The 12699-nt window shown below is 49.1% G+C and overlaps 1 protein-coding gene across 1 annotated transcript in view; it reads left to right on the forward strand.

Annotated features, from left to right (window-relative positions):
• Positions 1-5359: 5359 nt before the first annotated feature.
• Positions 5360-12699, forward strand: part of MAGI1 (membrane associated guanylate kinase, WW and PDZ domain containing 1) — a 358453-nt gene continuing 351113 nt past the window's right edge. Inside the window, exon 1 of the mRNA XM_074152607.1 lies at positions 5360-5645. Coding sequence (XP_074008708.1) covers positions 5360-5645 — 286 coding nt within the window. The remainder of the gene's footprint in view (positions 5646-12699) is intronic.

The following is a 12699-nucleotide window of genomic DNA, read 5'->3' on the forward strand; positions in this document are numbered from 1 at the left end:
TGTGAACCAGACCTCCACTCCCATAAAATCTGCCTGAAATTCATAGAAGTTGAAACATGTGGCAAGCTCTGCTTCCTTTGCAAAGCCAATCTGATCCTTGCTGTAACCAACAGGCTGTACCCTCTCCCCTCCGCTCCGGACTTTTCGGGCGCTTTCCAAGGCTGGGAGCAGCCTGACTCCCTCCTTGCCAAACAGCCGCACCCACAGCAATCATATCCCGGAATAGCAACAGCTTCTGCAGGGAATATACGCCTGAAAAAGACTAATAAACTCAGGGAGCACAAATGCTAATGAAAGCTAATGAGATCTACAATTTTTAATTGCGTAGGATTTTTTTTTAGGATCTTGCTTTTTATAATGACTGTTGGTTTCACACTGTCTGTAAGACACCCCGAGGCCAGCATCCCTGTGAGGGTGTACCTGCTGCCAGGCAGTCACTCTGTGCCCTTGTGCTTCCATCCAATGAACTCAACAACATCCCAATATACCCAGCCTGTTGTGTGTTATTGAAGCCATAGGATACGACAGAGTATGTTTTATGGAGCCATTAATTTATGCTGTGGGTGACTTTAACCACCCAAGAAGTGTATTAATGGCCCTATAAAATACACCCCAGAGTGTCTTAATATGGTTATGAGATTGATCTTCAGCTTTATATTCCACTGTGTGTGATATTATTGAAATAAATTGTAGAGGAAGGTGACATAGGGGATCCCAGTAAGGGGTGAGGTGCCTTTTTCTCCTTAGGATCCCGTGGTCACAGATTCACTCTGGGGAGCGAGCCATGGGTTGTGATCCAGCCACCCTGCTGTGGGAGGCTGGAGATGTCCATCCTTTGGGGATGGAGCTTGCTGGCCTAATTCTGCAAATGAATTTAGGCAGTATCTGTCCGCGCTGGCTGCTCCGTGGCTCTAACCAGAATTCCTTGTGTCCTGACACTTGGGAGGTTTTCTACAAATAAAGTGGTCAATCGGTATCTGCAGTAGGGTCATCAGTTGAAACGTTTGCCAGAGCCAGGACTCAAAGCAGCAACATCCCAGCTCCTCCTCACTGCCAGAGAGCAGCACCAGCTTCTCCAGAAACACTGGATGCCACACAAAAAATTCTCTGATAAAAGTTAGGTGGGATTACTATGAACAACAATTCCTGTTTGGGAAATACAGCGGTGCGTGGTTTTCCTACTGACAGATACTGGTAGGATGAGTGTACCAACAGGAAACCTCAACCTCTGAAAGGCTGGACCTTGCGTAAAGTCTCTTTTTCTCCCAAGATCCACATACTCAGGCTTTCAAAGCCTTGAGGCCTCTGATATCAGAGTATTGAGGGTTTAGTTGTAGCTGGAAATTAAGAATAAATTCTCCTGTATTAAATAATCTGTACTTCTGTTTGTAGCCTTAATCGTTGTCATAATTTTTTTTTTTATGCTCTCTGGTGGGAGCACATGGCTCTGTGCTGCCATAAACCCACAACATTCTCAGACACTAGACATGGTTTTTTATCCCCAAACCAGTAAAACTGTGGTTTTCTCTAGTTTTAGTATGAAATCTGACAGAATGATTTGAAGCTTGGGGGAGCTTTGACCCATTTTAAAATCCAGGGCACAGCATGAAATTTCAGAGGTGCTTATGAGACCAAGACCGAGGGTCGATATCCTATTTGAAAGAAGCATTTTAGCTGCTGGTGTGTGTTTGCAGTGGGACCCAAAGCATGCGGGGTACCTTCTGAAGGAGGAAGAAAACATCAACTCACTCATCCCAACAGATTAGAGGCTACCGACAGATGGGCCACCAAACCACGATGACGGGAGATAACAGAGTAAGGGAATTGGGCTCTGCTTAAAGCTCTGAGCTGGCCTGAATCAGGTTTTATCCGTGCTGTCGTGGGCTGTGAGCCGTTAAGCGTGCCGTCCCACATGAGATGATGCTGGACCAGCCGCCGCAGGTGAGGCAGGACAGCTGCAGCCAGCCTTGCTCAGGTGAGGGATGTGCCTGAACTTCTCCCTGCCCCCTGTTAATGTTCAGCAGTTCCCCAGGTGCCCTGCGAAACTTCATTAATGAATGTTCATAAAGTGCTCAGAGACCCTTGCAAAAAGGAGGGTACTGTTATTAGAACTGCAGTTAGAGATGAAAATGGTCTGTTAATCATGAAATCAGTTCCCTGCAAAGGCAGGACCACCCTCCCCTGGGAGAGAGGCCACGCTGCGCTGCTGAAATGCAGGTTTTTGTACGGTGTAACGATCTGATTATCTACTAGGCTGGTGTCAGGGACTCTCCTGGGCAGGAGCAGCCCTGTCATGGGCTCCACACTGTTAAGCGCTGACCAAGGGTTTCCTTTAATAGAGGTGGCTGGAGCAGTGATGTCCCGAAATCATCTCGTTGCAGCAGTGAGCTGCTGGGCAGTCGCAGGGTCAGGAATGAAGATGATAAAAAATCTTGGCTATACTTGACCTGCTACAAGTGATGCCAGCTTCTAGCATCTAGAGCTATCCTGATGCTTCACCAACCGCTTCATCAACTGCTCCTTACCGGATGCAACTAGGAGATAAAATGGTAAGAAGCTGGTCATGGAGGAAAACTGGAGAGAAAGTCTTAAAGTCAAGAGAAAGTTTTGGCTGAGGTGTGAGGGTTTTGTTAACTACCAGCAAGAACAATTTTTGGGAACACGGTGGCCCAGACATGAGTACAGCGTTAGGATTACGACCGGAACAGCTCACACTTGCATTAGTGTTTGTAAGCAAACAGAAAATGGCCCTTGGAAATCTGTCATCTCATAAATCTTACTAGCAAAACTTATTTTTCTAAATGGTGTTTTTCAAAGATTTTTCCATGAGGCATGAGTAGTTCTGTAAGATCTATTCAGGGCAGCCACAGCTCATGTGATACTCACATGGATCCCAGATGAATTTTAGCTTGGCAGAGCTGTCGCATAACACATCCCGCAAAACGATGGTGATGAAAATACGTCACACCCAGCTCTCGGCTGTGAACAAGAGCCTCCTTGCGCTGTGAGCTCACGCCTGTGACACAACTACCAGCTGGCACGCAGATGAGATAGGAACCCTTCCCCGCTAGCCATGTCACCGCTCCTCAGGGCTCACAGGCCTCCTGAGCACTTATTCCTCTGATCACCGATCCAGGTTTTTATTGGTCAAAGTACAGTAAAAAGCATGCCGTGGTCCTAAAAGTGACAAATTGGGCAACAGGTTACAGAGCCAGTGAAAGAAGATGTAAGGCAGTTACCGCTGCTCAAACACAGGGGATGAGCACAGCTTTAAGCACAAAAATTAAGTATTAAAGTTCCAAATGGAGAGAAACCTCTTGGAGATATGGAAGAAAACAAGGGCTAGACACAGCAGGTAATTTGAATTTCGTGAGTCCGTTTGCCCTTCATACCCGGGAAGGCAGGCTCTGCCCCGCTCCTTGGAAGGGGCTCAGGTACTTATTCTAACTTCCTGAGCGCTGGCAATCCCATCTGCTTCCCTGGACAGAGGTGCCTGAGGCACAGGGGACAGAGCTGACTCACTGCTGTGCTGCTTGACATTGGACAAAGCGTTCCCGTCCCCTTGCCTGGAGGTGGCCGTGCCACTCGGGCCGGAGACCGTGGCTTCTGTGGCTGCCGAGCAGCGCCCGCAGCGATGGGGATTTTGTGAAATAGCCATATGAAAGATCTCAGCTGGGGGAAAGGAGCGATGGGGATGCAGGGTGGGGGGAAGGACAGGCTCCCCTACTTCATCTAGGACAGACGTAAGGGCAGGGAAGGTACCCCATCACCCTTCTCAGGTCTCTGAGCACTGGAGGACATTAGGCTGAGCTCCATCCCCAGCGATCGCACACGGGCTCTCCGAGCCCGCCGGCTCCCCTGCATCACCGATCATTTCGGGACACGCATGGCTTGAAAGATGCGAGACGAGAGCGCGACGTGGACGGCAGCGAAAGTCTGCGGGCTGTGCTGGCAGCGAGCGCGTCGGGGCAGCGCAAGGGGGGGGGCCAAGGCTCTTTGTTTCCCTGTGTCACTTCTCAGTCCCGATTAGCAGCAAAATAGGGCGCGCGCACATCTGACAACTGAATTCCTTGCTGGAAGGGGTTCGGTCATGCATAAGACTGCTCAAAATGAGGCCTGGCTTCCAGGTTTGGAAGCACGGAGCATGACCTGGAAGGGACAGCTGGTACGTGCACGCTTACTTACTTTCCCCTTTTGGGGTTTTGCACCAGTTCTGGGTAACTTTGAAGAGTTGTGGCCAAGGGCAAACGAACGGATGTACGGCCCCGTTCCTCAGAGGACAGACCTTGCTATAGGTCCTTCCAGCTTCTAAACGGTTACATGGGGGAAATAACGCGTGAGAAAGAACGTCGTTAACATCGCAAGTTCAAGCACTAAGATATTGAGAAGTGGTGAGCTAAGGACACGAGCGTAGCTTTCACTCAGAGCTTACGCAAGCGCTTTGAGACCACTTTAACGATGGGCTCGTGCAAGTTTTTCCTCGGGACTTGAGCTTCGTCGTGTCCCCTCCAGTAACAACCCCCTGGAAAGCACAAGGTGAGCAGCAATCCCGGAGGTTTGCAACTTGGAAAAAACCCTCGAAATCCTCTGGGGAAGGCAAAGGATCGCCATCCCTCTTCCCCCGCAACACGAGGAGCATCTCCAGGGGCTGAATTTCCCAGCGGAGAACCCCTCCTCAGCCCCTTCCCGGAGGCGAACGTTTCCCGCCGCGGGGTTTCACCCGGGACACCGACTTTTCTCTTCGGAAAAGTTCTCCGCGGGAGCGGGGCCCTTCGCAACGGGGCGCGCACCGGCACCGCGGCCGCGGGGCGGGGGGACACCGGGGAGGGCCGGGGGCCGGGCCGATCCCATCCCATCCCATCCCATCCCGTCCGCGCCGGGGGCGGGGAGCGGGGAGCGGCGGGGGCCGGGCCGGGGCGGGGCGGGGTGTGCCAGGGCGCCTGCGCCGGGCGGCGCGGAGCGGAGCGGAGAGCGGCGGAGCGGGACGGACCCGAGTGGAACAAAACAAACGGGGCTTTGTAGCGCCTTAAAGGCGCCGCCTCCGCGCCCCGCGCAGCAAAACAAAACAGCAGCGCGGGAAGGCGAGGAAGAGCCGGGTTTTTCAGCGCTGTTTTTTTTTTTTTAAATTTTTTTTTTTTTTTTTTTTTTTTTTTTTTTTTTTTTTTTTAAGTAAGACGGGAGAGGGACGGCGAAGGGCGGGCGCGTGCCCTCCGCGGGCGCGGAGCCATGCGGGCTGCGCGCGGCGCCGACGGGGATGGCCTGAGGGGCCGGCGGTGGCGCGGTCTATGAGGCGGCGGGTCGGCACCCCCTGCGCACCTGCTTACCGCGCTCCCGCGGGCGCGGAGGGCCGCGCCGCACCATGTCGCGGGTCGTCCAGAAGAAGAACCACTGGGCCAGCCGGGTGCGGCAGTGCTCGCTCACCCGCGGGCCCGGCGGGCAGCTGGGCTTCACCCTGCTCGGCGGCGCGGAGCACGGCGAGTTCCCTTACGCGGGCGCGGTGGTGGGGGACGGCGAGGCGGCGCTGAGCGAGGGGGAACTGCTGCTGGAGGTGCAGGGTGTCCGAGTCTCCGGGCTGCCGCGCTACGACGTGCTGGAGGTGATCCGGAGCTGCAAGGACCCCATCGTGGTGAAAGCCGTCCGACAAGGTGCGAGCGGGGCCGCGGAGGAACGGGGCGGGGGGGGACCCGCTCCGCGCTGCCCCGCGGGGGAGGTGGAGGACCTCTGCCGTGGTGCTGGGTGGCCAAGGGCGAGTGCGGTACGGAAGGGGGAGACGAGTATTAGCCCTTCGGGGCAGCACAGGACCCCAAAGGGAGTCGCACGCTGCGTGTGGCGGTGCGCCCGCGTTTGCACACACTCGTGTGCACACCTTTACCGTGGGCACCTTCTCGTCCTGGCTCAGCCTGGAGTCTCCCTGCAGTTTTCTGGCCTGCGTTAAGCACAGCGAGCAACTGCGTGAGACTTTTTCCCCGAAGGCACTGTGGAGCGTCTAGCTGTCCCTGCGTGGGCACCCACGGGTGCCGTGGGGGGAGCCCTGTGTCTGGGGCTGACCCCTGGAGCAGCTGACTCCCCAGCAGACCCGCAGCTGGGGGAATGTGGGAGAGATTCCCTCCTCCAGCAGCTGAGCATCCTTTTGAGCGCTGCTGGGTGATGACTGGAGTCTTGTTCAAAAAGTGCAGCATGTGATCGTCGTCTGCCTGTCCTGGGATGGGAAAAAGCTGTGACCCTCCTGCCAGGCCAGTTCCCCTCCCTGGCTGAAAGTCAGCTTGGGTTTGCTTTTTCCCCCCTGACTGGTTTGCCCTAGGTGAGGGCAAACCAGCCCCGCAGCACACAGGTGAAGGCACGCACAGGTAGTTCTCCCGTTTGGCCACGGAAGAGGATAGGAAGAGTCCTCCCATGTGAGATTAAAAAAAAGCCACTTCACATCCGTGTACACGCAACAGTTGCTCAACAGGTTAGCGTAACAGGCCTGGCTAATGGGCTTGTGATTTCCAGGGCAGGATTTGAGTTTAGTGCCAGGAGACTGTTAGCGTTGTGGCTGAGGATGGTCGGAAGGGCAGGATGAGCAGGACTGCGGCTGGACATCTGGAGGTGTCTGGGGTGGAGGAGCACCCCAGGGTCAGCTCCAAGAGGAGGAAAAAAGGGAAGTTTTCTTTGGATCACCCAAGAGATTCCTTAGGGGAAAGTTTATTTGTCACCCAGACATGTATGCATCCCTAAGTTGGGGGTTTTACGGTGGCTGGTGGTGCGAGAGGGTTTTTTTCCTGTACTTGGTTCAACCCAGCTGGTTGCTGCTGACAAAATTTATGCTCGGCTGGCAGGACCGTCACCTGAAGTCTTGTCCCTAGCCTCACTGACGAGCAGAGCCAGAGGGCTGCAGGCTCTTGGTTTGCAGCCATCCTTCGAACCTCCGGAGCAGATCGTAGCGATGGGGTGTTGGAGAGGAGCTGAGCTGAGCTGTGCAGTCCCCCTCCGCCACCTGCTCCCCTTTCTGGGATGTCAGCTCAAAACTGCCCCGGAGCTGAAGAACTGAAGCACAGATAGTCATTTCCAAGAGTCAGTAAAAATACTCCAGCAAACAGTGTCAAACTCGCAACAAAACCAGTTTTCTTTAAACAAATGCGGTTTTTTCCCTGTTGCGTTTTCTCGGCTTCACTGGGAAGTGGGGAGGGAAACTGAGCCTGCTGGTTTCCCTGCCCAGGCAGAGAAAAGCACAGAGAAAAGTATGAGGAAACTAGGCAGGTTGGTGTGTGTGTGTTTTTTTTGGGTTTTTTTTTTTTTTTTGCATACTGATTGTTTTAGCAGAAGTGTTAAAGTACAGCTTCTGATGTTGCAATGTGATCCCTGTTGGTGGATGGAAGAAGGTGCTTAAAAAGTGATTAAACTTTTTGTTATTTTGGAAGCACTCTTTAGTCTAAATAAAAACATGTCATGGAAATACACCAGAAGGGACAGAACTTAGTGGTAAGTGTGTCTCAGCTCCAGGATATGGTCAGAAGAAGGGGCAGAGAGCCGAGTTTCAGCATGCTGATTGGGTTTACCTGGAAGTTGGGAGAAAAAGGCTCAAAAGCCTGCCTGGAATCAGAGCAGGCACTCAAACACTGGACCATCCTCATCCAGAGGCCAAAACCAAGCCCCTAATCAGGGGATTGTAGTTCTGTGCGCACTCCCTCCTCCAATCCCCCCCACCCCCCCCTTTTTTTTTTAATGCCTTATTAGAGAAGAAAGTAGAATAGAAAAGCATATTTTTTGAAATCATTCGATATTTTTGTGGTCCGGAAAGCAGTTCCCTGCGCCTGTCAATGATAGCCTGGCATCTGCGCGCCGCTCTGCGCAGAGCAGGGGAACTCCCTCGTGGATCAGGATCATAAGCATAGAAAAGGAGAGTGTTTTAATTAAAATGCATTACTTCTGTGCTGATTAAAAATCTCATTATGGGCATGGCAACTGTCATTTAACAGGAGGTGCGCAGCACTAGAGCAGACAGCAAAGAAGCATGAAGATAAGATTGTAAACACATTTTTAACTATGATTCTCCTCCTCTTCCCAGTTCTTAGTGCCTAATGGACTGGTGCTGAAGTGCTAAGGCAATATTAGCCTGGAAATGTATACGTTTTATTGCCTCTTCTATTTTGTATGACATTTACAAGGCTGGAAAAACAGGAAATTTACTATAAATAAGTCAGTCATCTGGAAGCATGAACAGAGAAAATCGCTGTTTTGACCTTGCACTTGGTGGAAGACAAGGGACGAGGATGTGAAAGATAGGTGGAACGGGCTATGCACGGGCTTTATCATTAAACCAGGGTTTATAGACTTACAGGCCCACATGCAATATTTTTCCTCTTTTTTTGTGAGTTGTAAGTTTGAGTAGGTTCCCACAAAGTACAGAAAGGGGTAACCTATATGAATTCTCGTAATTGGAATAACGCTATTTAATACTGTTCGTTATGGGGTTTCTTGGTCCTTCCCTTACCCCTTGAGAAAAAGTTTCTTTAGCTTTTCTCACTCTAACAAAGCTATTCCATTCTTTTCCCCATATGCGCCCTTTTTTTGGTATTGCATTTGAGGGAAAAATATACCAGTATAGTTGCCTGCTTTCTGGGGAGAGAGAGGGAGAATCTGCTGCCATGTATCTTAGTAACTTTCAGAACTGTCAAATGTGTGAAAAAACCTCAGTTAACTTGTAGTGCTTTTATGACTGACTGTTTCCATCTTACATCTGTGCCTAAATTCTGATGAAATTGGCAATTAACTCCCGTGGAGTTAATAAATGCAGTTTTATTATTACTTGGTCTGTGAGTATAGAATTAATAGATTGGATTATAGGAGCAATGGTCACGTATTGTAGTGTAAAGCTTGCAGTGCCGTAACACAATGACTTCTCGGCTGTATTGAGAATATTGGGGCTTTCCTGAATACACTTTACAAAAGAGCTCACTTGGATAAATCAATAATAAAATCTCGATTAACAGAGTCTGGCACAACAGAACAAAAGTTTATCACGCCATTCTTCACAAGGGAAGAATTAAGACCGTACCTATAACAAATTGACCATATTTTAAGGCAAGATATCTGGGTTTTCTTTCTCCCTCGGTGAAGGATGGGCACGTTCAGAGAGACTGCAGATTGCAGCCTTTTATTTTATTTTATTTTTTTGGTCCTTGAGAGGACCTGTGACAAATCATACCGAGCCAGATGCTTGGTGTGGGAAACTGTCAAAGCTATTATGTTTGTACACTTATTTTAAAATTGTTTAGTTCTCTAAGTTTTGCTTTCCTAAAAAGTCTCAGGATCCCAAGCTCTAAATAACCAATCGCTTTTAAACCAGGAGGTGTTGAGGTCAGTTTATGCAATTAATAATTTTCGTAGCACTTTGCAGCTGGGGTGATCCCACGGCACAGAGAAGTTGTGAGGTGGGTTTGGTGGTTTTTTTTTTTTTTTAGCCCTACGCAGGGCAAACAGGAGCAGGCGTGATCCCAAACAGAAACAGTCACTGTTTACCCAGCGCTATCAGCTGCGTTTGTTTCTTTTCAAACATTAACTTGACCCGAAGATAAATTCTGAAATATGGTGCAGTGACTCAACAATTCAATGTCAGGCTGGCATTTGCTATACGAGGCGATCATGAAATGTTGAAATCAGCTGCATGTACTAGTCAAAGGAAACCAGCTTCTTTCTAAAGTTTGCCTGAGCTGGTATTTGGACCTTTTATTTTCTCGAGAGAGCTTGTGAGGGAATTGCTGTCTTGGATTTTTTTTTTTTTTTTGGTAGAATATAAAAAAAAACAAACGTGGATGCATCTGTAAATTTTTGCGTGCTCGGTAGTTTAGCAACCACTGGGAAGCAGAGTGTCGCTTTGTTAGTTTAATGGGTGACGCCGAACATCCCACGCTACGTGGGTGACGCCGGTGCTTGGCGTTGCAGAGGGGGAAGGCGAGCGCTGATGGACCCATCCCTCCCTGAGACGTAGCAGAGTTTGCCTCCCTTTTATTGTGCAGGCAACTGCCTCTGTTGGGCCAGCGAAGGGAGAAGCTGTTTAGAGAGCAGGCTCTGACTCTTCCTAGGAGTTTACTTCTGCAGCCTCACGCCTGAGCTCCAAAAAAGCATTTTCCTTTACTCCTTGTGTAGCCGAGCACCAGTCACTTGTGCGGTGAATTCTGGAAGTCGTTTTTCCATTTGACCCAAATTCTTTTAGGACCCAAGTGGATTTGAAGTGGAATGAAAGATTTGCCAGGCAAAAACTTGGGAGACGTTCATGCGTTTTAGATTTATGAAGGCCTGTTTTCAGCACTGACCCCGGGCGTTGCGCAGGGCTAGTCACTGCTGAAACGTAAAATAAAAAAAGGCAGAATCTTTCTTTCACATCGCTTCTAATATATTTTGCTACAAATCAGTAAGCTTTCTTTCAAGTAGCACCGCGTTTCGTAGTCGTGAAATGTGCATGTCTGTATATTAAAATACTGCTTTGAGGAAGACCTTATCTTTACTATGCCTGGATTTACAGTGTAGTACTTGGCAGGATTTAGAAGTTGATCCTGCTTGTGGGAAACCAGTCATCCATCCTCTCCAGAGCCATGAGATAGCACCCCAGAGATGGACACTAGAGCCTAAGTGCCACATCTTCACTGTTATAAAAATTTTCAGGAATTAATACGATCCTTTCAATGGCATGAAATGGGATTATGTTTTCCACAATAAGGTTAATCTTTCCACCCATTGAGATGGGACTCCAGGCTCCCTCTTTATGGCCAGTCAGATCACAGTGCAATTAAGTTACAATTATATTCTAATTAGAGCAGTCATTCAGCATCGTTTCAAAATAAGATGTTAACACCATCCTGTGTTTTTTTTTTTGGTTTATTTTTTAAAACCAACTTACAACTCCTGCATGAGTGAATTACTGACCTTTTATTGTGAGATTCAAGATTCATCTTGCTTGTGCCTTGTTAGAAATTTAACAACTTCTTTTAACAGGCTTGAAGCCAAACCATCAATAGCTCATTGTGTTTGGGATTGTCATTTTTCTCTGGTTCGAGCTGTAATCATTCATGGATCTCTTTCTGCTGTTTTTGTCTTAGTCCATCTGATGCCTGAGAAATACCCCTGCTCCTTTGACAGTGTATGCTTGCACAGGGAAAACATTTGCCCGAGGGCAGCTACATTAAGGTGTAAAGATCTTTTGAGTAGCACTTTTGTAGCTGTGCAGAACTGATGATTTAGACCAACACATCCCTCATTCGTTAGATTTCAGCATCGCTTAATTTTGAAGGTAACTTCAGTGGAAACTGAGAAGATGCTGCTGCCTTGAGGGCTTTTTCTATCGCATTAGCAAGGTCTGAGCTGTGGGCAAGGGTGGGATCCCTGGGACGTCTAGTGAGGATTTTTAAAGTAATTGACCGCGTTTTTTATTTATATTCCCTTACTTTCGTCCAGACACAAGCTATGCTTGCTAGTTATTTCAGGTGTTTGGGGTTTTTTTTATGCTTCTTCTGACTTTGAGTGGAATGCATAAATCAAGGCATATGGATTTTGATCTTTGTGTGCTGCAAGTGACTTAAATTTCTTGGTGAAAAGCATGAAGGACTGGTTCTGTAGGAGCAAGTGCCATGAATTTATAGGAGGACTGTAAAGAGTTTGGGAGGAAACATTAGCTGAAGGCAGGGATCCTTACCGTGAGCAGCCAGTGGTACTCGGAGGGCTAGTACTCAGACCCCTCCATCCCATCTGAGCTCCTTCCAGCTCTGCATCCCAACTACTGGAACAGCAAAAATCAGAATCCTCTCACTCTGTATTTCTGCAGAGTTTTCCTCTAGCTTGGCTGTGGAAAAAAAAAATTAGTTTTGCCTTCTAGAAACTGAGTGTTAAGTGACCTTTTTGCACCAAGGGCGAAGGGATGGGTCGTCCCCACTGTGATCTGTGAGGATCTTATCCGCTCCCGTTACCCTGTCACTGGAGGCACCGCTTGCAGGACAGAGCAAACAGCAGCTTTTCGGCGCTGAGTGACAGCGCTGCTGAGCCTGCAAGACCAGCTCCTGCAGAAATATAATTTTCACCGCTATCATCATTTTCTCTGTCTCTCTTGGCACTTGATATTTTGTTTTCTCACTTTATATTTTGGTCTCGCACGACTTGCTTTGCCTTTGCTGTTGTGGCCATTTGACAGGTGAGGCTCCGAGTCCTGCTGGAGCCGGCAGCCTATAGAGATCCATATATTTGGTGCATTTGATGGTTTAAGTTTGGGGTTCTCCGCAAGGATCTGGTGTGGGGAAACAAACGCAAGCCTAGGCTGTTGGCCAGAGTTTGTTTTCTACTGATCTGATAGAGAGCTGTGGCTGCCTGTTTCCAGAGCAGTTTGGCAGCTTTTACCTTGGGCTGGTATGTTGGCAGATTTGGATTTTTTTTTTTCCTTTATTTTTCTTTTTTGCTTTTTCCTTCTAGACCGAATAGGTGGGCCAGCATCCTTCTTGGCCCTGCAGGAGCAGCGTGGCTCAGGGTAGCTGGGATATTTTTGTTGAGATCCACCCTTCGGTTTCCAAAGGTCAGACACTCCATCCATCCTCCCTTCTGTGACACTTTAAATGGTTTCCAGAGCTATTCTGCTGCTACAGACTGGAATGATGGCACCACGCTCTCTGCTGGTCCCCAGTCCTGACTTTGGCATCATTTGCGCTGAACTGTTTTTAGTTAGTAATATTATTT

This window comes from Numenius arquata, chromosome 8, assembly GCF_964106895.1.
Source record: "Numenius arquata chromosome 8, bNumArq3.hap1.1, whole genome shotgun sequence".
Taxonomy (NCBI): domain Eukaryota; kingdom Metazoa; phylum Chordata; class Aves; order Charadriiformes; family Scolopacidae; genus Numenius; species Numenius arquata.